Source organism: Dermacentor variabilis, chromosome 4 (genome assembly GCF_050947875.1).
Source record: "Dermacentor variabilis isolate Ectoservices chromosome 4, ASM5094787v1, whole genome shotgun sequence".
Classification (NCBI taxonomy): domain Eukaryota; kingdom Metazoa; phylum Arthropoda; class Arachnida; order Ixodida; family Ixodidae; genus Dermacentor; species Dermacentor variabilis.
In genome coordinates, this window is record NC_134571.1 from 16,542,227 (window position 1) to 16,569,968 (window position 27,742).

A 27,742-nucleotide genomic window follows, 5' to 3' on the forward strand; every position below is an offset into this window, starting at 1 on the left:
CCGCCATGCTGCACAGTGCAGCCAGACTTCGCCGCGCCCCATGACGTTCATTCTAGTTGGCGGATGTGGATCTCGCGAGCAACTGTGCAATCCTGTGAACAACCGTGCTACGACATAACTTTTTTCGCATTGACGTTGTCAATTTTTTTTTACCTTGTTTTTCACCAACTACCTTCTCTCGTGACGCATCCTCTAAAGTGGGCATGTGCCACATTTTAAGCTTATCATCATCATTGTCATGTTATCCTTCTTTGTGGTGCATACGCTGTTCTCACGAATACGACAAAGAACAATTGCATGCAAACATACCACCAGCTCTTCAGGAAAATGTTTTCTTTTTCCTATCACGTATGTGGCTCCTGGAGATTGGCCAAGAAATAGATGGGTTATTCCAATTTAGGATGAATAAATTTCTGATCTTTAAATTTGTTGCTATAATCTTCCATCTACTACAGTATTGCTTGTTCTGTCCTCCGAAATTTATGCGCTGACGCTGCTGCTCTATGAGTCTGTATGGAGCGGAAAGCCTTGCACTAATTGCCGAACACTTTATTTCCGTGCAATACGTTTACCTTCGTGAACGCGGGTGACGCGCGAGCGAATGGGCGCAATGGGGCACACGACGCTATCTGCCCTCGGTGCGCCTAGGCGCCTACACTGTTCGTATGGCAGATCGTATTCAAGGCAGGGCTTGTGCTGCCGCGCCATACGCCGCAGCCGCCAGACTAGAAGACCCCATGGGAAACACTCGCTTACTACCTAAATTACCCAGCATAAAGTTGGCGCGCACAGGCAAACGTGAACACTGCACACTCGATGACCGCGGACACTCGCTGTCAAAACGCTGGTGGGAGAAATCGCGGCAGCAGCCGCCGCCAGCGAAGTGATCTTAGTCGCAAACTGAGCGGTGAGAACACAGCGCTCGCAAAGCTGCGAGCCCTCAGCCCTTTTATAGGCTGCCCCCAAAGCAGATCGCTTTCAACGTAAAGCCCGCGCCTAACCGTACTCTAGGATAGTATACCGCTGGCAGGGTGGTACCGTTCAGTACCGCATCGGGCACGGTGGTAAAGGGAGCGTTAGCGTTCTTGCATTCTTCCCTCGTGGCAACTATAGGCGCTGCGCGGGGTTCGCAACGCGTTGCTTGAGGAAGTGGCACTCGAAGTACCGTTTAGATTCCCCGTGCGGGTAAGGCACGGTGGTAAGGGGGAGCACCCCCCATAACAGAGTGCAATATAGTGCCCCAAATAACCACCTACCAATGCATGCTAACGTATTCTTGAATAGTAAGCGGGGTTATTTCTTAATAAATTTTTGCCTATCCATTAACAGCAAACACTTGAGCAGCGAAATTTCAGGCATATGCGTGTCAGAGTTTGTGTTCAGAATGTTCGTTTAAAAAGTGTAAATGACGCTTAACAATTTGTATCCTGAAATTTCTGCATTGTCGTTGCCCATAGCGCTAATTAACTGTGCAGACGAAATTTGCAGACAAACCGGAGCCAGCACAGAGGCCCAGGCGCTTTCCTCGTTCGCTAGCTTGGCGGCTTCAGACGAACCGCTGATTTCACGAAATGGCCAGTTACACTTGGGCGTAGAACAGTTGCGCGATAGCTTCGTGGCCAGCGCTCTCGACTCCAAAATCATCATCATCATCATCATCATCATCATCATCATCATCATCATCATCAGCAGCAGCAGCAGCAGCAGCAGCAGCAGCAGCAGCAGCAGCAGCAGCAGCAGCAGCAGCAGCAGCAGCAGCAGCAGCAGCAGCAGCAGCAGCAGCAGCAGCAGCAGCAGCAGCAGCAGCAGCAGCAGCAGCAGCAGCAGCAGCAGCAGCAGCAGCAGCAGCAGCAGCAGCAGCAGCAGCAGCAGCAGCAGCAGCAGCAGCAGCAGCAGCAGCAGCAGCAGCAGCAGCAGCAGCAGCAGCAGCAGCAGCAGCAGCAGCAGCAGCAGCAGCAGCAGCAGCAGCAGCAGCAGCAGCAGCAGCAGCAGCAGCAGCAGCAGCAGCAGCAGCAGCAGCAGCAGCAGCAGCAGCAGCAGCAGCAGCAGCAGCAGCAGCAGCAGCAGCAGCAGCAGCAGCAGCAGCAGCAGCAGCAGCAGCAGCAGCAGCAGCAGCAGCAGCAGCAGCAGCAGCAGCAGCAGCAGCAGCAGCAGCAGCAGCAGCAGCAGCAGCAGCAGCAGCAGCAGCAGCAGCAGCAGCAGCAGCAGCAGCAGCAGCAGCAGCAGCAGCAGCAGCAGCAGCAGCAGCAGCAGCAGCAGCAGCAGCAGCAGCAGCAGCAGCAGCAGCAGCAGCAGCAGCAGCAGCAGCAGCAGCAGCAGCAGCAGCAGCAGCAGCAGCAGCAGCAGCAGCAGCAGCAGCAGCAGCAGCAGCAGCAGCAGCAGCAGCAGCAGCAGCAGCAGCAGCAGCAGCAGCAGCAGCAGCAGCAGCAGCAGCAGCAGCAGCAGCAGCAGCAGCAGCAGCAGCAGCAGCAGCAGCAGCAGCAGCAGCAGCAGCAGCAGCAGCAGCAGCAGCAGCAGCAGCAGCAGCAGCAGCAGCAGCAGCAGCAGCAGCAGCAGCAGCAGCAGCAGCAGCAGCAGCAGCAGCAGCAGCAGCAGCAGCAGCAGCAGCAGCAGCAGCAGCAGCAGCAGCAGCAGCAGCAGCAGCAGCAGCAGCAGCAGCAGCAGCAGCAGCAGCAGCAGCAGCAGCAGCAGCAGCAGCAGCAGCAGCAGCAGCAGCAGCAGCAGCAGCAGCAGCAGCAGCAGCAGCAGCAGCAGCAGCAGCAGCAGCAGCAGCAGCAGCAGCAGCAGCAGCAGCAGCAGCAGCAGCAGCAGCAGCAGCAGCAGCAGCAGCAGCAGCAGCAGCAGCAGCAGCAGCAGCAGCAGCAGCAGCAGCAGCAGCAGCAGCAGCAGCAGCAGCAGCAGCAGCAGCAGCAGCAGCAGCAGCAGCAGCAGCAGCAGCAGCAGCAGCAGCAGCAGCAGCAGCAGCAGCAGCAGCAGCAGCAGCAGCAGCAGCAGCAGCAGCAGCAGCAGCAGCAGCAGCAGCAGCAGCAGCAGCAGCAGCAGCAGCAGCAGCAGCAGCAGCAGCAGCAGCAGCAGCAGCAGCAGCAGCAGCAGCAGCAGCAGCAGCAGCAGCAGCAGCAGCAGCAGCAGCAGCAGCAGCAGCAGCAGCAGCAGCAGCAGCAGCAGCAGCAGCAGCAGCAGCAGCAGCAGCAGCAGCAGCAGCAGCAGCAGCAGCAGCAGCAGCAGCAGCAGCAGCAGCAGCAGCAGCAGCAGCAGCAGCAGCAGCAGCAGCAGCAGCAGCAGCAGCAGCAGCAGCAGCAGCAGCAGCAGCAGCAGCAGCAGCAGCAGCAGCAGCAGCAGCAGCAGCAGCAGCAGCAGCAGCAGCAGCAGCAGCAGCAGCAGCAGCAGCAGCAGCAGCAGCAGCAGCAGCAGCAGCAGCAGCAGCAGCAGCAGCAGCAGCAGCAGCAGCAGCAGCAGCAGCAGCAGCAGCAGCAGCAGCAGCAGCAGCAGCAGCAGCAGCAGCAGCAGCAGCAGCAGCAGCAGCAGCAGCAGCAGCAGCAGCAGCAGCAGCAGCAGCAGCAGCAGCAGCAGCAGCAGCAGCAGCAGCAGCAGCAGCAGCAGCAGCAGCAGCAGCAGCAGCAGCAGCAGCAGCAGCAGCAGCAGCAGCAGCAGCAGCAGCAGCAGCAGCAGCAGCAGCAGCAGCAGCAGCAGCAGCAGCAGCAGCAGCAGCAGCAGCAGCAGCAGCAGCAGCAGCAGCAGCAGCAGCAGCAGCAGCAGCAGCAGCAGCAGCAGCAGCAGCAGCAGCAGCAGCAGCAGCAGCAGCAGCAGCAGCAGCAGCAGCAGCAGCAGCAGCAGCAGCAGCAGCAGCAGCAGCAGCAGCAGCAGCAGCAGCAGCAGCAGCAGCAGCAGCAGCAGCAGCAGCAGCAGCAGCAGCAGCAGCAGCAGCAGCAGCAGCAGCAGCAGCAGCAGCAGCAGCAGCAGCAGCAGCAGCAGCAGCAGCAGCAGCAGCAGCAGCAGCAGCAGCAGCAGCAGCAGCAGCAGCAGCAGCAGCAGCAGCAGCAGCAGCAGCAGCAGCAGCAGCAGCAGCAGCAGCAGCAGCAGCAGCAGCAGCAGCAGCAGCAGCAGCAGCAGCAGCAGCAGCAGCAGCAGCAGCAGCAGCAGCAGCAGCAGCAGCAGCAGCAGCAGCAGCAGCAGCAGCAGCAGCAGCAGCAGCAGCAGCAGCAGCAGCAGCAGCAGCAGCAGCAGCAGCAGCAGCAGCAGCAGCAGCAGCAGCAGCAGCAGCAGCAGCAGCAGCAGCAGCAGCAGCAGCAGCAGCAGCAGCAGCAGCAGCAGCAGCAGCAGCAGCAGCAGCAGCAGCAGCAGCAGCAGCAGCAGCAGCAGCAGCAGCAGCAGCAGCAGCAGCAGCAGCAGCAGCAGCAGCAGCAGCAGCAGCAGCAGCAGCAGCAGCAGCAGCAGCAGCAGCAGCAGCAGCAGCAGCAGCAGCAGCAGCAGCAGCAGCAGCAGCAGCAGCAGCAGCAGCAGCAGCAGCAGCAGCAGCAGCAGCAGCAGCAGCAGCAGCAGCAGCAGCAGCAGCAGCAGCAGCAGCAGCAGCAGCAGCAGCAGCAGCAGCAGCAGCAGCAGCAGCAGCAGCAGCAGCAGCAGCAGCAGCAGCAGCAGCAGCAGCAGCAGCAGCAGCAGCAGCAGCAGCAGCAGCAGCAGCAGCAGCAGCAGCAGCAGCAGCAGCAGCAGCAGCAGCAGCAGCAGCAGCAGCAGCAGCAGCAGCAGCAGCAGCAGCAGCAGCAGCAGCAGCAGCAGCAGCAGCAGCAGCAGCAGCAGCAGCAGCAGCAGCAGCAGCAGCAGCAGCAGCAGCAGCCTATTTTATGTCTACTGCAGGACGAAGGCATCTCCCTGCTATCTGCATTTACCCCTGCACTGCACCAACCGATTCCAACTGACGTCCGCGAATTGCCTAACTTCATCGCCCCACCTACTCATGTGCCGTCCTCGACTGCGCCTCCATTCTCTTGGCACGTAGTCTGTAATCCTAATTGTCCACCGGTTATCTGACCTGCGTAATACATCCAGCTTCATTTTTTCTCTTAATGTCAATTAGAATATCGGCAATACCCGTTTGCTGACTGATCCAAACCGCTCTCTTTCTATCTCTCAAGGTTATGCCTAGCATCCTTCTTTCCATCGCTTTTTGCTCAGTCCTTAACTTGACAGCTGCTATAACGAAGCACTAAAGACTGTCAAGATAAAGCAACTCGCCCACATCAAGGTATTGTCCTTAACTTGTTCTAAAGCTTCTTTGTCAGTCTCCAAGTTTCTACCCCATTTGTCAGCACCGGTAAAATGCACGGATTGTAGATCTTCCTTTTCAATGATAATTATAAGCTTCCAGTCAGGAGCTTACAATGTCGGCCGTATGCGCTTCAAGCCATTTTTATTCTTCTGTGAATGTTCTTCTCATGATCAGGGTTCCCTGTGAGTAATTGACCTAGGTTAACGTACTCCTTCACAGGCTCCAGAGGCTGACTGGCGATCCTGAACACCAGTTCCCTTTCCCGGCTATTCATGATTATCTTTGTCTTCTGCATATTAACGTTCAACCCCACTCTTACACTCTCTCTGTTTAGGTCCTCAATCATTTGTTGACTCCAAAATACTTGATAGGAAATCACAACAACAATGACATTAATATGCACATTGCTCCACTGACATGGGTTCAGATCCCAGCGGAGAAGTTTCCTTTTTCTTCACGCTGTGCCAATGGCGAAGCTGGGGATAATGAGGTGGCCAGATAACGACACAAAGAAGTCGCTGTGTGTCGTCGATGACGACAACGGTTGCTGTCAGCGCAGCAGAACGAACGGACGGACGGACAAGGCAAACCAAATTTCGAGCGCTAAACTGCGGTCGCAGTATAAATCGCGCTGCTCATCGGAAAGAGTTGGTGTAATGGTGGTCAAATATTCGAGCCGCAGAACACGATGTTCACGTAAATAGCAACAATTCTACAGAAACAATTACTTTCTTTCTGCACACAGTCAACAGCTGGCGTTTATTCTGATGATAAAACAAACACTTCTTTTCTCATAAATCAGTATCTGTGCAGCGTTACGACCTCCATGCGCCGTCCTTTATTGCAGGCAATCTTCTGAGGCGAGTGTGGAGTATGTTGGCAATGTCTCTGTTCCTATACAGGGGGGGGGGGGGGTAGGGAGAATGAGATAACGGCCAAGGAACTCTGTAACAGGTAGTGGGGGCTTCTACATCCAATCCTAGTGCCAAGCTGCGTAGTACAACACCCTTAATCGGTTCGAAATCCTAAACGCACTGTGAGACCAGAGCCTCCGACATGGAGCTTCGTGACCTGCATGACTTGCTCGTTAATGTAAGTGCTACTTTTGTGCGCCTGTCTATATCAGATCAAATGTTATCAAAGTGCAATGTGAGGTGCTACAAGGATCCGTTCTCGGGTCAATTTTATTTTTGATATACCTTTATTTCTGGTCAAAAACCGTTCCTCGTGGTTCTCTTCTAACATCCATTTGTTCACTGACGATTGCGTTATAATTCGAGAAATTAAAAAATAGACTGATTATTCTGCTCTTAAAACTGATTTATATCCAATATCTGAATGGTGCAACACCTAGCTAATGGCGTTATATAGCGTTATGGTACACATTAGTCAATAAGAAATAATCAATTTAAATAATAAGCGTTACCAGAACACCTTCGGACTCTGAATTTGTAGAAACTTCAAGCCACTTACATTACTCCGAACTAGAGCACTGCATACAGAATATCTAATTAGTAACGGTAACCGCACGTTTGGCTTCATACGCCGTAACTTTTCCAAAACGCCATGTTCTCTTACGTTAATGCTGTATAAGAGATTATTATAGTTCGGTCTAAACTGGAATCCGCATAACAGTTTGGGACTCCAGCTAAGAAAAAGTCATTGCGCCACTAGAGCTACTCCAAGACAATTAGCTCTCCAAGACAATTAGACCAACTAGCTCAGCTTTCTGTCGTTCCACACTATTTATGTCGGCGTAAGGTTTCGCGGCTATGCTTATTTCATAAGCAATAGCGTCACACCTCTCTCCGTGATACCTCAATTACTCGTCTACCAAATATGTCCCACCGCTTCGATCGTCAGTCCTAAGCGGGAATTAAGTCATCCAACCCTAAGTGCCTTTTCCCAGTCTTTTATTCCGTGCACGACCCTGAATTGGAACCGCCTTCCGCAGAAGTCAGTGTCATCTGTAACAATAAACATGTTCTCGACGCTTTAGCTAACATTGCATAACTAGGCGCAATTTCCTCGTGTAATAACGACACTCACCGTATTCTGTTTATATTTATTACGACGTTTTGGGCTACCACTCCTCCCTATAATGTTATATGGCCGGAGGGCAGATAAATAAATCAAAGTAAATATGGTTGTAACCAGGACTGTAACCCAGGTTGTAACCCATGTTGTAACCAAGGAGCACGTTTGGAACGCGTCTAACGCTTACGGTGCGCTCGTTTGACCGAGCCTTCAAGTGGGTTTGATTTGTATGTGTAGCTTTCTTTAATGTAGTTGGTATTGTGAGAACTGCAACCATGTGCTTTTCTATTCCACGGTGAAAGTGTCATGGGACAAGTAAGCCGGTTGCATAACAGCTTTCATAACAGACCGGCCAACCCTTACGCTGTTAAAGGGCAGAGTAGCGCGTCCTTCACAAGTGTGGCAAAAAGGTGAACATGCACGGATATTTCACGCTTTTACAGTATACTTTACCTTGCTTGCGACGAGTGTAATTCTTCTGGGGCACATTGTTCTCCAACACACTGTCATCAACTTGTACCTCTATCATCCTGAGTTCGTTGGTCTGGAACAAGGTAATGCTGTGACTATTTTATGTCCGCATTCCTTCCGTTTTTATGCTGTCAGTGTCCTGCCAGTGTATTGATGCATGCAAGTGTCCTGCGTCTAGAGGCCATCGAGCTTACCGCGAATGTCTGCCTATTTCCGTTTCCCTTCATAGATCAATTAAGCGGACAGTGACCAGACCTTGGGGGCGGCATTACTGGTTTCCATTAGCCTTCTCCCTCTGAACTGGTCCACCTCCCAAACTTGCCTATCAATTTTGGTTTCTATCCCCAGCGCCCACGATGCGTCTTTCGCTGCAGCTTTTCTATGGTCTCCGTGGCCGTGTTGCCTTTTCCTTTCATTCCGTGTCTCTTCCGATACGAATACTTTCTATCAGGTCCCCTTTGAGGATTATACAGGCGCTCTGTTCTGGTGACGTTGAACGCTTGCTGAGCAGTCGAACCTACTTCCTCCTCTTCTACATCCTGCATTTTGCCTTCAGCCCTGTTAATAAATTTTATACCTTCAGATCTTCGCTTGGGAAACAACCTGGCTGATCTCGGCGTTGTGGCTGGCGCCTATACTCGTGAGTATTCTGTTCATCGTGCGACTCACAGCGGGACGTCAACGAGACGATTGCAAGCGTCTGCCTCCAGGCCCAAAGGGTGTACCAATACTCGGCTACATTCCATTCATGCGGAAGCCCTTTCCCGTCATTTTCCATGAGCTCAGCAAAGTGCATGGACCGATTGTTGGGTAGGTGTTTCCTAATCCGGCGTAAGGAGTAGCACTCCATTAGCACATCGCTGCACCCACAGAGTTTACAGAACTTCTTAGCGAAACGCATTGCGAGATTTTAGAAATTTTAACTATAATAACGGTGAAGCCATCATCTACTTTCTATGCGATATTTCTCATGCCTAATGTTGAGGTTCACTCTGAACCAATGGCACCGAATTGTTTTTCGCATAGAAAGGATACTGTCAATTGGTGTAGTGCATGGTATATAAATACGCAATAAATAATATGTACGTTATATACCTAGATCATGATAGTATATGTTATTATATATATATATATATATATATAAGGCATTTTATATGTGCACGTTACGTGTACAAGAGTATCAGAGTTGTGCATGAGCATGCACAGCAGCATATGTGCAAGGCACTATAACTATTATTGAATCAAGGAGTAGCCGACGCCGCATATTGTGCGCCAACGCCTCTCTAACATGTCAGTAAAATAAAAACAGGGAGAAAAACGTGGCTGCAGGAATCTATCTGTGTTGTGAGCTCTCTGCGTCACTTTTTGTGAGTGCTTTCTGTAGGCAACGGGTAAAACGACTCGAAATGCTTATAATACTGATATATATGATGTCTTACCGGCTATAGTGACTCCAGACTTTAGCGCGTGGCTAGCCAAAGAACCAGTCAATGAGAACGGAATCATAGGTGCTTCCGAGTCGCAGTGTCCCTTGATTGACGGTCCCTTTAGGTGCTGAACGTAGCTACGACGATTCTTAAACGCAATGTCCAATTTCATAAGCACTTTGCACTAGCCTCTGTGGAGCATGTGGAGGAGGACGAGGCGTAGAACGCCAGCGGCAAAGCGAAATCGCATTCATAAAGTGTAGGTCCCACCTTAAAACATTGGCTGTATGATTTGGCATAGCGTTACAGCTCAGCTCCGAGCACATCTCATAGACGCACATTATTGATGGCTTGCACAAGTGCCATATTGGAGAACCGTCGTGGTGGGAAGATGCGTCTGTGACGTCACGTGCAAGCTATCTATAGTTACGGTATAAAGTTGGACATCTGCAAACTACCATAAGCATATTTGTAAGTATGGGTATGCAGTAATTCAGGAGTTGAAAGAAAAGCTAATCTACAACGCAGCGGTTTCCTCTTCATCTTCTAATTGCATCCTGTGGATGTGTCTATTCTCGCAGTGTGGTCGCTTATCCGAACGGCACGAGTAATGGCCTCTGTGTTTCCTAAAATCTGTCCCTAAAAAGGAAAGCAAGCAAGACGTAGTCATTGTTTCTTGCTACAGTTCGGAATGTTGTAAAACAGTCTAAAAACACAACATTTGCAGGATTCGCCTTGGGTCCAAGGATGTGGTAGTGCTAAACGACCTGGCGTCAATCCGGGAAGGACTGGCAAATCCCGACGTGCTCTACAGGCCAGATGATTTCATCTTTCGTTACCTGGGAGTCAGAGGTTAACTAGCACTATCTACAGTTGCATTTACGTGCTTCTATGTTTTTTTTCTTTGTCTTGCAGCGCTGCAGACCTGAGATTATTCCTCGCCGACTTTATAGAATGTACTAACTTTATGGCTGGTTGTTTTTCACAGGTATTTTAACTATGAACGGAGAACCATGGCAAGTGAACAGAAGGTATACCTTTCATGTACTGAGGAACCTTGGATTTGCCAAGAAATCTATGGAGGAACATATCCGAGTAAGAAACTTATGTACTGACATACCAAATAAACTGCCTTAATAATAGTTAGACTAGTTAAGGAAGTTGGTAGGTACAGATTTGGAGAACAAACAGTGCTCGGCACAAAAAAAGGCAAAAAGATACAGAACTGCGTTTTCGGTTTTAATTGGGTTGGTCTGCCCCTGGCCATAGTCAGTTGCACTTCGCTTCTCGAACAGGCAGGATGGGTGGCGAGTGAGCTCCTGAAAAATACTTTGCGATGTGGTTCACACAGTTTAAGTAATGGATCCGTGACCTCATAGAGGTGCGATGTAGAGCAAATGCATTTCTCTCTTATTTACCTAAACCATACTGAAAATTTTTAGTGCTGTTTGTTTCCAGATATATTCATAAGGAAACATTCCATGTACTGTGAGTAGTTTTTTTTACAGCAATTAGGTCTGAGGCATGCAAGGCTGAGCCAAGATACCGTCACTAACAACCTCTCGGCACACTGCACATATAGCCGAGTATATTCAACTTTATATCGTCTTCGGCTTCTTGGACAATTTATTTCGGTATTTGTAAATAGCGCTGCCGCAATTACGGCCAGTAGTATCAAACAGGACATACTGTCATATGGTAGACATTTCCCCCTCCGCCTTGCTACGTCAGTGACATGTCCAGTGTTAATACTTCAAGTGAATGCCTGTGGGACAGACAATGCGAAATTTGTTATCTTTGCAGATGAAATACTAAAAAAATTAAGGAATGAAAACGAAGAATTATTTATTGGAGCGTACTATACATAAGGGTCCGCTCTGGGCCCGATCGTGAAAGATGCTAATACGTCTACGCATTAAGCACACACTCAAAGCTCGCATAACACTTTAAGAAGGAGCTTAGAAAGGCACAAAGCTGAGCTAGTTGACAAGTATTTATAATGAAAAAAAGGGTAGGGCTTGCAGACCCGGACCCAAGAGAAGAGAAGTGGATGGTCGTGTTGTCCACTTGTCTTGTGTCCGTGTCTGCACGCCTTGCCCTTTTTTGCATTAAGAAGGAGCTTTAAACTTCTGGATATCTTACAAATATATCTGACGAACCGCACAATAGGACGGTACGGTGCAATAGTGGAGAAAGAGGTAGACGAAGAATAAAGGCAGTGTTCTGGTGACCATGTTGCAATCGACTGGCAAATAACGAGAGGGTTCTGACAGAATCTGTAATTACCACGTTTGTGGGCACATCATGTCCATCTTAAATAAAGGTGTGGCCTCTTGTGTTGCGTGTAGAGCCGCTTGCGTCACGTCCAATCAAGTGTAAGAATTGTTGGAGATTTGGGCGCAGCGCAGGAGGATGTAAGTCTAGCTTGCCTTGCTGCACCTGTGGGGATGGTCATTCTTCAAGTGAATGCTCTACTCAATCTCAAAAGTGCTGCCTCTGTGGGGGAGAACACCGAGCCGACTATTCGAACTGCTCAGCTCGTGCTCAAGAGATACAAATTCTTGAAATAATCGACCGCCGTCGGTGCTCCCGAAGAGATGCAATTTCAGTTATCGAAGACAGGGCCTTCGGATGCTCTGGTGTTACAGCGTGCAACGCTCCAAGCATGGATCTTAATCTCTCAGAAGTAATTGACTCTGCTGTGGAAAAGCAGTGGCTAAAGCTATGGATAAATTGATATCCAGTCTCTCTGATTGCTTAGCGAAAATCATTTCGAGTCACATGATGCAAATAATGCAGACCACTAGGACACCAATGCAGTCCCCAGTATCTAACGCCACACCTCGAATGCCTAGCAACGAGGTAGAGACGCCTTCCGCAGTTGCAGAACATTCCACAGACACTACTTCTCTAGTCCAACCACGCGAGGATGAGCCCTCTTATTCAGACACTGTTAGTGTCACAGATATGGAACTTGACACTCGAGCTCCCAAACGTATGGGGTCCCCAATTTCAAAAAATATGAAACCAAAATCAAAAAAGAGTCAACCATCTCCTGTGCTTACAGAAAATATTCTAAAGGCGGCAGTTGCCGCTGCTGTGCGTTCAACACCATTGGACAGTTCAAAGTGCTGCAGTGGAACTGTCGTTCTATATTTTCAGCTTTAACAGATTTATCTTGCCTATCTATTCAATTCAATCCAGATGTCTCACTTCTTCAATATACGTGGCTTTTACCAGAGAAAAATTTTCGTTCAAAAGGTTTTCGGTCTTTCCGATTAGATCGAGACTCGCGAGGTGGAGGATTAATGATACTGGCTTCCAGTAAAATTTGTCACAAGGCAAAAATTTCTTTTCAAATCATGGACGGCGACTTCGAAATTTTGGCCATAGATTTATGTCTCCCAGGATACCATCCATTTTCAATTATATATGCTTATTTCCCCACTGGTGTGCAAAGTACACGTCAACTTGATAGGGCTGTGGCTGCCTGTAGAAAAGAAATTTTGTTTGTAGGGGATTTTAATTCGCATCACGTATCGTGGGGGCTAAAAGCAGATTTCTGTGGTAAGCGACTTTGGGAGTGGACTATTGAAAGTCACCTTTCATGTCAGAACACAGGACAAGTAACGTTTGCTAGACGACCCTTTCGTTCAGTGTTAGATTTAACATTTTGTATAGCGCTGGCATCAAGGTTTTGTCGTGGGTAGCGGTTGACTAAGAAACCAACAGGAATCATCTTCCTGTGTCATTTGAAATCAGTTGTCCAATAACATCTTTAGAATACCAGGCATGCACATTTGTGGACCATACGAAATTTAAGACTTTCTTGCGTTCTGCCGTTTCAAAACTTGCCAATGCCAATGATAAGGAAATCGCTTCAACCATTTGCTCAATTCTAGAGGATTCCCGGAAGCAAGCTGAATTTGTCATCCCTTCGGCTAAAGGCACCGCTCGTCCTTGGTGGAATAATGAGTGTATCCGGGACTATAGAAAAAGAAAGGCCGCTTGGAAAATGCTTCTGCATAATCTGTGCCCGACAAATTGGAAAAACTATCAGTTTCACGCTGGTGTACTTAAGCGTACTGTTAATCGAGCTAAAGAGGAATATGATATTAGACATTACGATTAGCTATCTAAATAAAAAAAATAAGCGCGATTTATTTGCATCCTTCGTGCTAGGAAGGTGCTACCAACACCCTTAACATTAGACTCAATTGTTTTGACCCCGCAGGAACTGAGCGTATCCGTAGAAGAGATTGCCGAGGGCTTAGAAAATCGATTTACGGCCAGGCTTCCGGCTATTCATTCTACATTAGATCCTTGGAATGGCTCTACTCCAATTTCCTTAGCTGAACTAAATGAGACTGCACTATGTTTACCGAATTCAGCCCCTGGCCCTGATGGTGTCACAAATGCAATGTTAAAGATATTGTTGCAGGAATCGCCTAACGTTCTTTTAGACCTGGTGAATTATTCAATTAAATATGCTTGGATTCCGTTGCATTGGAAACTCGCCAAAGTAATATTGATGCTTAAGAAACAAGAAGGAAGGTATGTATTGGAGAACATTAGGCCCATTGCGCTTACATCAAACTTAGTAAAATTCATTGAGAGGCTTCTTCACCGTCGTATCATGAAATTTATTAATGATAATTCCATTCTTAGTCCCTGTCAGATTGGTTTCAGGGCCGGCTACTCCATCTGGCATGCCCACGTCGACTTAGAAAGCCGAATACAACTCACTCGACGTCATAAGCAATACGCTGCCTTATTGACGTTCGATGTCGCTAAGGCATACGACACTGTGGAGCACACTGTGTTGATCAATCGGTTACTTTCCTGTGGTGTTCCTGGGTATATAGTAGCGTGGATTCAGTCATTCTTACGTGAAAGGGAATTCTATTGCTACGAAAGCGGCGAAAACAAACGAGAGGCGTACCGCAAGGCTCAGTTCTTTCCACGGTATTTTTTAATATTCTCATGAGCACACTACCTTGTCATCAAGAAATAACTACTTATGTTTATGCAGACGATATTGCGTTTTTTGCATCTGCAAACAACATCCACACGCTATACCAACGGCTGCAAACTTACCTTTATGCTCTGGAGAGGTGGCTAGATGCTAGTCACTTCACACTCAATGACAGCAAATGTGCTGTTCTCGTTTTTCCGATACGTGACATAGTGCACATTTCATTGTCTTACCACCTTCAAGACATACCACAGGTGGAATCTGTTAAATACCTGGGAATTATTTATAACGCCTCTCTCAACTGGCGCTCGCACATAGATCATGTGACTGGAAAAGGTACCCGTGCAATTGGCATATTGCGTAGGCTGAACAGTCATCGAATAGGATTGAGAAGAGATACACTCCTAATGATATATCGTATGTACGTTCGCCCTGTATTAGAATTTGGTTGCGTGCTCTTCTCTGGAGCTCCAGCTTACATGTCCCATCCTCTAATCCTCTTAGAGAGAGAAGCATTACGACTGTGTTTAGGTCTTTCTAAATTTGTTGCAAATTCTATTCTTTATCTAGAATCCCGTGTTCTTCCACTTTCGTGAAGGTTCCGGCTTTTGACGGTGCAGACGTTCTTAAGTATTTATAAATCACCGCTGCGTCATCCCGAAACAATCTTTATTTCACAGCCTGCATTGTTTTTCGGTGTCATCTGGCCGCGACTACATACTCCGCAAATTATATTCGTGCAAAAATTACTTGACTCTTTGGGCGTGCGAATATGCGATGTACTTCCTATTCCCGACAGAGGTGTTGCAACGGACATACAATTCGATGACATTTTTCCTAATAATGCAAAATTACTTCCACACCGTATTCTAGACGGTATATTACAAGATCTGAAAAACCTTCAAACAAACGTTGTAATTGCTACAGATGCTTCACAATGTGAAGAAAAGTCAGGTGTAGGAATATTTTTCCCGATTCTCGATTGGACATTTTATCTTCGGCTGCCAGATTTCATACCGATCTTTTTAGCCGAATTCATGGCCCTGGTGCTGGCATTACTCAAATTAGGACCATCAATTACGTCAGCCATGATAGTCACTGATTCGTTATCCCTTACTGCTTCTAGTGATTCTCGCGTGATGAGGAAATTTAATTCATTGGTACCTGGTTACTTGAGAAACGTGCGTTTGGTTTGGGTGCCTGGCCATAAAGGACTAATCATAAATGAAATTGCAGACTCTGTAGCCAAGACATCGATAAGTGGCCCGATTTTCCCTTGCTGCCCTTTGACTGCTTATGTTACTGCTGCTAGATTTCGCAGGAGTGCCATTATACAGACAGTATCAGGCTCCGCAATTACTAACTCTGTGGATTACGGACATCTCCTACACCCTTGAAACAGAGATTTTTGCTGAACACGGAAACTTGAAGTGACGCTCACTAGGCTGCGCTGCCGTATACCTGCATTGAACTTCTACCTCTACAGGTCTGGTCTGGTCACCTCACCATTATGCTCATTCTGTGGCGAAGCGGGGAAAATAGACCATTTCTTGCTGTCTTGTAGACGTTTTTCGATTATGAGAAAACGACTACTCGAAATCCCGCTTCGCTCTATTGGTTTAACTTTATCAGTGCCTGTGATCCTATCTTTCGGAGCCTCCATTATTGGGTTCAGCCACAGAAATGTTTGCTTGACAATCTAAAATTACCTCATCGAAACCAATCGATTTGCGTGTTATTGATCGTTCTCCCTCCCGAACGTAGCTTTCTTTTATTTCTTATCTATCATGTATTATTATTATTATTATTATTATTATTATTATTATTATTATTATTATTATTATTATTATTATTATTATTATTATTATTATTATTATTTCGCACCCGGTTTTCATCTGATTATTTCCTTTTTTCTCCAAACAGAAAACGTTCACTTTTAAACTCCAACGCTCAAATTGTTAACTCCCTTGCTATCATTATTATTCTTATGCACCTAATTGAACCACCCGATTCTTGGCCAATGCCCCACTGTGGGTATGCGCCACGGCCACTCAGGACAACAACAACAACAACAACAACAACAACCATGTTTGTGTCCGTCCGCAACCTCCTCCTCGCGCCACACAAGTCGGCAGGATAAAGACCTGACAGCCACGTTATTGACCTCAAATCATCAAGCAAGTACTCAACACCATGGCGTAAACCCGGAGCGGACAACTCCACCACCGACACCAACCAGCATCATGACCGCGTCACCGAACGCCTTGGACATACCCAGGTACACCGTATCAGCGGACGATGGGCCCGTGGAAGACTGATTTCGCCTCCTTGAGCACCACGCATCCGCTGCATCATGGTTAGAACAGGTTATGGTCGCCAACTTCAATGACTATGTCATCGGTGAGACATTTCGCTTCTACCTAACGCATATATTTGATAAGGATGAATCGTGGGAGAAAATCAAGGAAGAGATGATCGGTAGATTTAAGGTGTACGCTTCAGACTCTCTCATTATCCAACAGCTGGAAACATTACATTTGGGTTGCCGCAGCCACCCACAGTCTCCACATAGCGATCATTATAAATTCCAACAAAGTCCCGTATGACCGAATCGTAGACAACGTTCCCATGTAGTTACCCTTCCTGGAAGAGGGACGCGCTCACACCGCTGTTTTGCACGCGCGGCCCGCCACCGGGTTTCTTGGTACGTGACACTTCAACGGCTGCCAAACAACGCCCCATCTCAAGCGCAGCTGCTACTTATGCCGATGAAACGAAGTCAACTTGCTTACTGCCAGGACGAAATCGGAATAGAAGTGCCAGCACCAACACGCATACCTTTCAAGGCGAAGACAATTTGGAGTCATATACATCTAGAGATCTAGCTGCTTCGCGACTCTCAAGCCTTCTGCGTACTACACTTCTACAAGACGCTACCAGTGCAGAATCGTCGTACACGCAGAGCAGCATCACACACTGCGGAATTACTGAAACCGCCATTCCTCATGTCGCTGCGGCAGCCTCGGAAAAGCCTTCTGAGAAGGCTGCCACACTGTACTCGCCACCAGACAAATCTCACCAAAAGGAGCGGTGTACACACTACTCATTCATCCCTACGTCAGTTAGCACCAGTAATCAAAAGCATATTCCGATAGACACGATACCTCAACAACTGTCGCAACATCACAAGGATCAACGTCCGCAACTTCAGGAACAACTTCGACACGGACGACGATGGAGAGCGTCGCCGAAAGCACAGATGCGACAAGGAAAACGTCATTGCGCAAGGCAACTAAACCCGAGGCAAATGCAACGAATATGACATTTTGCAAGAAAGAAACGTTGCCGAACACACCTTCAGCAACACCTATCAAGACTGCTCCCATGCCAAGGATTCCTGCAGCAACTCTGTGCACAAGGACAAAAAAGACAACAGACATTTTCCAGGCGTATGTCGTCATAATGACCCAGTCCACCGAAGGTCCGAGCAGGAGACACCACGTGTCTCCAAGTCGCAACGACACCAGAGTTCCCACAGCTCCCATGCATCGAAAATTTCCTTCATCGGGGCATGCATATGTCTCCGGAGTGCAACAGCCAGCCTCGGACACCTGAGCACTGCTGGACGTCACCGGACTGCCAGACTGACATCGTCCATATGTGAGGACATTATGACGATATCATCCGCCCTTGTATCTACGACTCTCTCGGCGGGAGGGGCAAGCGTGTGACGAACAGCACAATAGGACGGTACGGTGCAATAGTGGAGAAAGAGGTAGACGAAGAATAAAGACAGTGTTAGGTCGACCATGTTTGTCTCCGTCCGCAACCTCCTGCTCGCGTCACATGTACATCAATTTAGAAATCATTTCGCTCAGCCTTCACTAAAATGATTTTTCATGTGATTACATAAAATAAACTCTTCCAGAGTTGGAAGCAGATCCGGGATTTAGGCTCTTAAACTTTTTTGCAAAGGTTGCCGAAAATACGACAATCTTCTAAAAACAGAAATGATAGATATTGAACAGTCTCATTATTTCGTTGTTAGTTGTTTTTCCAGCTTTCTTGTTCTTGCTTTCTGTGCACCAGCACTCAGACCTCAGTGACGTTCTTGGGCACATTAAATAAATTATTGATTGAATAATTGATTGATATTCAAACTACCTATGAAACGGGGCGCCGATAATAGTCCCCTACAGTGTTCGTGCTAATCAGGTATTATACATATGTATAGCGGTCGAGAATTATGCCTGGCACCATAAACAGCCATATCGATGGCTTATGGCGCCGCCAACAGGCAACTATAAGAAAGGTTTGAGAGCTACTAGAGTTTGCAACCGGAAGAACTATACAAATTCCGAACCATGCCTACAGTCGAGTGAAGAAAGTTTAACAGCCCCTGTAGTTGCCGCTAGCATCTGTAAAGCTTGTTGCGTACGCTTGGTGTCGGGAAGATAAGCGGCCACTTCGGATCGGAGGCCATGCGCTCTTATAAATGCGGTTTATGTATCGAATCATGAAATATGAATTGGCCTAAAGCTGAACTTTCTTCTTATTCCTGTCCCATGTATTCAGGAAGAGGTGCAGGACTTCACCGACTACCTGTTGACAAAGAACGGTCGACCGACGTTGGTGGGACAGACGGTCGCGGCCAGCGTGGCCAACAACATCTCGGCGCTGGTGTTCGGGAGGCGGTATAACCGGAAAGATCCCGAAGGTCGCTTCATCGAGAAACTTCTCACCAGCTTTCTGCGCCACTCAAGCTTCCTATCGCTCGTGGATTTCCTGCCAGCAGTTCGGTTCATCACTGCGTACATTCCGAACACGAGAACGTACATCACGAATAATCTCTTTAAAGAATTCGCCCAGCTCGTGAGGTGAGTCCGTGAGGCAAGTCTTACAACGCGCGGAGCTTCGGTAAGCTACAAAAGAAGCAACAAGAACGACGGGCTTGAAGTTCATGCTTTAGCTCCTCCGTATATTCTGAGCATTGGACAGCCTGTGCTCGGCCCTAGGGAAATGAAGTTCTGGATTTTAGATGCCAAAAGGCATCCCGTAGCGGGGGACTCCGGATTTATTTTTACCATCTGGAGTTCTTTAATGTGCACCCAATGCACCATTCACTTGCGTTTTTCCATTTCGTCCCCATAGAAATGAGGAAGCCGCGGTTTGGATTAGAGCCCACGCCCTCGGGCTTAGCACCCAAACCCCAAAGTCAATACGCCACCACGGTGGGTATCGGCCCTATAGTTAACAGTTTGTCGCTAAAGAAGGGTTACGTTTTATCCTGAAAGTACCCAGCACGGTACCTAGTGAACTTCGAGAACCTTCCCAGAAACAAAAACAAAAGCGGCCATAGCAACTGAAAATACATTCAAATCCCTCACGTCATACTAAAACAAACATAAAGTTTCCTACAGTAATTAAAGAGGAAACTCTGGCTCTGCAATCGTTGAGCCACCGTGGGAATGATGGCTAGTAGATGAATTTGTCTGATCTTCGTGCTTATGGACTGAGACTTTCTTATGGCTCCTTTTATTGCGCTTTATCTGCCTTCGTTTTCCTAACTTTGAGCAAAAGTTATACTTTTCTAAATAAAGAACGCAGTGAACACGCACAATCGCTACTAATTGCTGCGGTTCAGCCTGTTAGGCAGCCAAATCGAAACGCCCTGGCTTGCCCGCGAGAAATTTATAACGACACAATCTTAACTCCTTATGCCTTTCCTCACCTTCTCTCGCTCACCCAAAACACACCATTCGATGCCACATACATGCAAATATACATATACCACCACCTTCTAAAAAGATGTAACCTATACATCCTATCCTACACAGGAGGAAAAGGACTAAGGGCCTACAAAGAAAATTTTCCAACTCAACCGACGTGCTCTTTGTCGACGCCGCCGAAAATAGCACTGGTTCGACATATCCCCTCTCAGTAATCAATTCGCAGGGCCAGTTACCTACGGCCGCCTCTGTCCATGCTTCCTCTCCGGAGGAGGCGGAGGAGGCGGCCATAGCCCTGGCTTAAGCTATTCCAAATTTCTTCGTCATTGTCAGAGACTCAAAACCAGCCATCCGCAAGTTCTGAGTGGGCAGGGTTTCGCGGCCAGCCTTTTCCCTAATTCTCTCTCACCTGCCCACACAAGACATAGGCCTCATTTCGACCCCAGCAAGGGCGGGTCTCCCCCGCAATGAGATGGCTCACACCAGTGCGCGAGGATTAACGGACCCGGTGCAGGCATTAGCCGAGTCACAAATCGTTGCCTTCGAGACGCCGCTTTCCGCGCGTGATCCCCTTCTTAGATTTCACATCAGTGCACATTATACAGTTGGTCGTCTGCCGTTTCCTTCGTTGGCATGTAATTCTCCGCACAAACGCGAGATGCTGTGGCAACAGCTACGGCTCGCACCTTTCTCCACCCTCACCTTCTTCACGGCTTTCACCCCCCTCTCCACACCGCACCTTCCTGCCATTTCTGCTCAGCAGCCAAGGCAAATCTCAACCACATTATGTGGCGATGCCCTCATCACCCCATTACTCCTTAATAATTTCATAACTAGTGAGGAGCAGTGGGGTTCCGCCTTGCGCAGCTCCAGGCTCGACGTTCAGAAGGGCATCCTGGGGTGCGCTTAGAGGGTGGTAAAGGACTACGTCATGTAGACCCCTCCCGCCCTCTACCACTCGGCCCCTTTACCTTTAAAAATGATAAATGAAGTTGATACTACTGCTGCTGTAAGTGCATTCTACGCCGCTTGTCGATGCATGCGTCCATGGCGTTCAGGAGCTTGACGGTTTGGTATCAGTGCTGGCCTCTTTCAAGGCATTTTAAGTAGATACAGTCTAACCAAAGAATGCGTTCATATTGTTTAGTAGCAAGTGATCTGCTTTGTACGTCTGTGCGTATTGTTGTGAAGGAGAACAAAGTGTAGCACGGGCGCTATAATGTAAAGTTATTCCAAACTTTTTCCTCTCAACGATTGGTCAAGAAGTTTTCGGGCCACCCCACTTCGCCTGTCTCTCATGCGACGTCCTGAAAACCCCGAGAACTGATATATTCTGATATGATGCATGCACACTTATTATGCGTGATTAGAACAAAACGAAATAAAAATAATCGTTTTTCATTTGTCGCCTTTATCGCCATGTGCCCTCTGCTACTGGCGAAAGGTTTCGGGCGGCGCCCACTTTGCCTGACTGTCACGCGATGTCACGAAAGCGCGAAAACTCACCTCGTCAAAGTGACATGCACGCGTTAAAGACGCATTAAAATGGCGAACGAAATTGATTTGTTTTTCTGAATGGCTGGAGTCTGCCTTGTTCTGAAAGGAATAAAAGATGGCTGCACGCCAATCGCTCTGGCACCGGCCACTCGGAGCTGCCGGGGAGCATGGATTTATTTTCATGTAATAGAAATTTTTACTTGGCAGTATAACGTTATCGAGCTCTTTCGGAACGTATGCGACATCGCTCTGGCAACTATTCCTGGCTGAGGATCCGTTATGACGGCATTTTTAACATTCCGCTACACGCAGCCGCGATTTTCGACCAGCCAAACAAGCGAAGTAAGGGAGAAGCGGGCCAATCGCAGACTCCGGCACAACTCTCTTCGTCTGGTTATATACTTTCACTGTGCTGGCTCGGGTCCGTCGGAACCCTCTCCACTTCAGTGTGCTTCTCGCCTCTTGTCAGCCAATTTAAAAGAAAGTCTGCTCAATCTAGGCAGTGGTATTCGCTTAGAAAGCAAAAAAAAAAAGTGACCGCCTATGAACGAGGAGCGCGTTTGATTGTGCTTTTCAAACAACGCTGTGGGTTACCGCCCAATGCTTACGTGGGTCGTTATGCGTAACTTTGGTGTCAGGAGATTGGAATAAAAAGAGATTAGAATAAATTACGTTATCGGGCGCATGGTTTCAATATCGGACTTCTATGCGAGATGTCCTGTCTTCGAATCCTGCCATAGCATAATAATAATATTGTTTCCGTAATTATTCTTTAGGTAGCACTTTGTTGAAAATTACGAATTTCCAAAGTCAGGTTCTCCTAGTAATTATTCTATGAAAGCAATGACGCTGTGGTTCGTGAGATTCGAAATCGGGAATTTGCGCTTTCGTTTTGAATGTTTAGGCCGAACCCTTGAACTGGTACTTTATTATGAAGTCGCGGATGTCAAAATATTCTCACTTGCTTTGGGCGGTTTTCGTTTTGGATTCTGGGACAGTTCCTGCCCAGGCACTGCGTATAGGCGAGCAGAGAAGTACCAGCGCCGCCTACATCTTGGATCGCCTGCTTGAAAGCCGCGGGTGGTTACATGTATGCCGTAAAGAACGATTTAGCCATGCACCCTAATGTAGCGCTTTCAAGATCAACAGAAAAAAAGACTGCAGATTAAAACAAAGGTATTTTTTGCGCATTTCTGGCACACTGTACATCCCCAGGTGCGGCTGCGGCGCATGGTATACAAAGTGACCTATGGCAGCGCTGCAAGCGTTGAAGAACAGCCCTTCCTACGCCGCATCTTATCAGGCCGGTCAAATGTGTCAAGGGGACACATAGCTGTTCACTGACCGATAGTCTAGCGGGAGTGAAGGCAATGTAGGCATGCGTTGCTCGCCATGCGTTTGATCTCTTCGCAAAAGTTGCTGCCTACTTTTTTATGTCTTCTATGTTCTAGCTTTCGAAGTACTATTCTGTAGTTGGCCCACTTCCTTTTGTGAGGATGCTTTCTATGTCTACTTGTATCGTGACATGCGTCAGGAAAAAGCATGGTTTTATTTTCTGTCACTGCTGATGACATTTGTTGGTAAAGCCATATCCTTCGTTTGTCTGGTCCCTACTTCGCCGTACGCTGCTATTTATAAATACGGGTATTTATTGCAGTGTCATGTTTACATAATATTGCGTGTAAATCAAACTATATGTACTTATATTCTGAACCATACAAATAATCAATGAGTGTATCCTGCATCGTTCCGACGACTCTCATGTCCGATATTGTGGAAAGATGTAAATCGCCTTTAACTTTTATGCATTTGAATATGCAGTCAGCACGTCGAAAATATGACGACTTTTGTATGTTTTTACATGAATTTGGGTCTTCTTTCTCGGTTATAATGCTAACTGAGACATAGTATAATGATCATGACACTATACATTTGGATGGATACAGGGATCTTTACTTGAATAGGAAATCGAGAAGGGGTGGCAATGTTTGCATATTTGTAAACTTGTGTATTAGCTGCGACTTCCTAGATTATCTTTCATGGTCCACAGCCGATATTGAAGCTCTTTGTTTAAAACGCGATAAATTTCTGTTTGCTGTGGTGTATAGACCACCTGATGCTAGTTTGATAGAGTTTTTCAAATGTCCAGATGCTGTTTTTTCGTTTGTTAATGCAAATCAATACACTTTAATTTTAGGAGGTGACTTAAACATCGATATGGTTGTAAAATCTACTAAGCGAAGTGAATTATCTGCAATCCTCGATTCTCATTTTTTGTCTAATGTAATAATCGCCCCTACGCGTATTACTGCAAACAGCGCAACACTTATAGACCTTTTCATGACCAACCACTTGATGACCTATTTTCTGGTGCCATTAATTTGACCCTTAGCGACCATTCGCCCATTTATTTAATCACTGACACGTATCATACGACCAAAGACATCACTGCGAAAATAATATATCAGGACATCAACACGGTTGCACTGTCTCAGTTCCGAGATTAACTCGTCACGACGGGTTGGAACGAGGTTCTTGCGTGCTCTTCGTCTGATACCGCATATGAGCGTTTCATTGACTTTTCACCTCTCTCTATAAACGATGCTTCCCTTACAAAGAAATAACGAAGCCAAAAATGCACGTAAACCTCGGATAACAATAAGTCACTTAAAAATGATACGTACAAAAAACAGGCTGTACCAGATGTTCTTGAAAAATCGTGATTTAGATGCACTAAAAATGTTTAAGACTTACAGAAACAATCTTGCCAAAATATTAATGCAAGCCAAACGTAATTATTACTTTACTATCTTCGACGAAATCAAAGACACCAAACAAATGTGGAATACCTTAAACACAATTATATTTTTGCCCAAACAAGCGCCCCGCACCGACGAAATTAAAATTGACAAACATATATTTAAGTGAAAAACTTTAGCAAATAAATTTAATGGCCACTTTAGTTGCAGTACTCACGATGGAATGAGATTTAAGGCCACAGTACTCACGATGGGAATGCTTTACGTTATTTACCAACGCCAATAACACCCCCGATATTTATTTGCCCCACAGAACAATCTGAGGTAACTAATGTTTTTATGAAACTTAAAAAAAAAACAAAAGCGAAGACATTGACGGCATAAAAATAGAACCGGTTAATTTTGTCGTCGATTTATTAGTACCTTGTTTGACTCAAATATATAATCTTATTTTAAGCACAGGTCTGTTCCCTCAGCGGTCACGGGGTATTCCCGTGACCGCTGTCACTCTGCGCGGACCCAACATAGAAGTTGCCGAGGAAATTGCAATCGCATTAGCTTGCGCTGGAACGGACGCGAAATTTGTGATCAGTGACAGCAAAACTGCCATACAAAATTTTAGCAAGGGAAGGATCTCGCCCTTAGCGGCCAGAATCCTAGGCCAGAGAAAGCTAGATAGAAAAATTCAAATAATTTGGACTGCGGCGCACGAAGCCGTCCCCGGCAACGAGGCGGCCCACGAGCTGGCTCGAGATCTCTACCGCCGAGCCGCTACGGGGCCCCTTGATAACCGAGGGAGTGGAGAGCGCATGCTAAAATATGGGGAGATCACGCAGCATTATAGATTGGCTCGTAGACTGGTGTCCCCGCCAGACCCAAAATTAAACAACAGACAAGCAGTCGCGTGGAGACGATTACAAACTTATACATATCCGCACCCGGTTATGGCGAACCACATGTTCCCCGAGGCCAGGAGCGATAGATGTAATCTTTGTGGGGCGAGAGGGACCCTCAACCACATAATATGGGAATGTCCGTACTCTCCCGGGGGAACGCAACAAAATAGGTAGTAGAGACACCTGGGAGACCCTGCTGAGCAGCTCGGACTCTGAGCTCCAGCTCCGCCTCGTCCAACTGGCTGAAGAGGCTGCTGGGACCCAAGACCTCCCAGCCTGCATCTGAGGCGGCGGTACTCGCCCCCTGACCTGCGTGTCGGGGGGTGGGTAGATCACCTTATCCGTTGGACATCAAAGTTTATTCTGTCTATCTATCAGCGCATGAAAAAGGCCAAGGTCGCGGTACTTTACAAAAGGGGTGACAAAAACGCAGGCCAAAAACTACAGGCCAATATCGGTATTGCCAATATTTTCAAAGGCTCTGGAAAAAATTATTTTCACTATACTTTCAAAATTTTTGGACACGCATTCAGCGATTACAGCGGCACAATACGGTTTCAAGTCAGGTGTATCGACACAGACAGCACTTCTACATCAGAAAGAGGTCATACTCGGCAACATTGAAGCAAGAAAGCTCACGCTAGGCGTATTCGTAGATGTTACAAAAGCGTTTGATGGGATTGATCACCAAACTTTGTTATAAAAGTTGCCCTATTATGGCATCAGAGGCATTACACTTGACTTAATAAAGAGCTATCTTAACGATCGGTACCAGTGTGTGTCAATAAATAGGCGAATATCTATGACTCAAAAAATCAAACTTGGTGTACCGGAGTGAAGTGTATTAGGTCCCCTTTTATTTAACCTTTATATTAATGATATTGTAAACATAAATCGATCAATAACATACATTATCTAGGCAGATGACACGAGCTTATTTTTTACAGGAACAAACGTAGATGAGTTGATTCAAGCAGCTAATGAAAGATTAAAACAAAGGCCGTTCTTTTCCGCGCGAAAGGAACAGCTTGCACATACTCGCATAAACTGCTACTAAATAATCTTGAAATTGAACTTTCAGAGACTCAAAACATTAGGTATTATCTTTCATCAACAGATGCTGTAGGATTCCCACATTAAAGAATTATGTATTAAGCTAAGAAAAGCCCTAGGTATGCCAAGGAGGTGTCAGTCGTTTCTGCCGGTTCCCCAGAAACTTCATATTTTTAATGCGCTTTTTAGTTCCCACCTACGCTACTGCCAGTTGGTATAGGCATCTGGCATCAAAGAAAAAGAAGAAAATCAAAGAAAAAGTTATATACACTTCAGAAATGTGCATTGCTGGCTGTTGCATATTTTGGCTATAAAGATCATACATCTAGTTTATTTGTGAAGTTTTAGGTTTTAAAATTCAGTGCTGCCTATGAACATCAATCGTTGTCGTTAAGGCCTGAAATTCGCAGAAATAGCCTAAACTTAAGAGTTGTTGGCTCATTTACAGCCGAACATTTCATTGCGTCCCACCCAAAATTCTGAACACTGGCACATCCCCCGAACACGAACGAATTACGGACTCCAAATGTTAAAATTCACCATTCCACACGTACTCAATATGTTCAAGCCTACAGAAGGTCACTTACATGTCCTTTCAGGAAGGGACCTATTCAAGATGTTCACATAATCCGCTACATGCCTAGAAAAATTCTGTCGAAATAAAGCACTCCTTTCTGCTTACAGCATGTCTTACTGTTATGTTACCCTGCAGCAATTTTCTTGTCTTTGGTTTTTTGTGCGTGAACGATTGATGTACTTGTAGTCACCCAAGGACGCATATAATTATGTCTACTTGACAATTATCGTACAAGTTTTATTTATTTCTTTTGTTTATTTTTCTATCATACGTTAAGCTTGTCTGAAGTTTGCTGTGCTGTCGTTCTGCTGCTTTCTATAGATGGGAGGTGGGGCTAGTCAAGCTGCATCAGCGCAGCTTTTTTATGCGAAGCATATTACGAGAGCTCAACCCAGCTCCTCAGGCGCGGCGGTGTCGCCTTCAATACCACGTGACACCGTGACGTCACGACAGAGGAGAAACGGGGCTCCAACTCGCGCCGTCGCTCGCGGCGTCGCGGCGGTATATAAGCAGCTGCGCTTGCCTCTGCTAGACACTCACGAGGTGAGATGCCTCCTGGAGACAGAGCTGCTCGTTGGAATGAGAAGCGAAGGTTGCGGCGTGCTACAGAGACTGATTTTCTAGGTGGCTTTGGCTCAACTCTTGCAAGATGGGCTGGGTGGGAATCGAACCAGGGTCTCCGGATTGTGAGACGGAGATGCTACCACTGAGCCACGAGTACGATGCTTCAAAGCGGTACAAAAGCGCCTCTAGTGAATGCGGTCTTGCCTTAGAAACGAGCTGTTTCTAAGGCTCAGGCGTGCGTCGCTTGCTCAGGCGCACATTTCGTTGCCGCGGCGAACGCTGCGTTGCTCGACGCTCACCGCGTCCAATGCGGGGCGCGTAGTCGCTGCGCCGTAGCCCATTGTCTTACACCCCTTGGCGGGTCGACGGGAACGCTGTCGCGTTCCACTCTTGAAGGCGAAGCAGAGTAACGCATGAGTTGTTTCTTCGTCTAGCCGAACCAAATATAGCCAAGCAACAGCAGTTCACCAGGCTAAACAGTGGTTCAACAAATA

General features: G+C 47.4%; 1 protein-coding gene across 1 annotated transcript in view; it reads left to right on the top strand.

Moving 5' to 3' along the window:
* Positions 1-27,742, top strand: part of LOC142577789 (uncharacterized) — a 74,826-nt gene that overhangs the window by 31,576 nt on the left and 15,508 nt on the right. The window contains exons 12-15 of the mRNA XM_075687240.1: positions 8,355-8,581; positions 9,926-10,050; positions 10,187-10,293; positions 18,749-19,050. Coding sequence (XP_075543355.1) covers positions 8,355-8,581; positions 9,926-10,050; positions 10,187-10,293; positions 18,749-19,050 — 761 coding nt within the window. The remainder of the gene's footprint in view (positions 1-8,354; positions 8,582-9,925; positions 10,051-10,186; positions 10,294-18,748; positions 19,051-27,742) is intronic.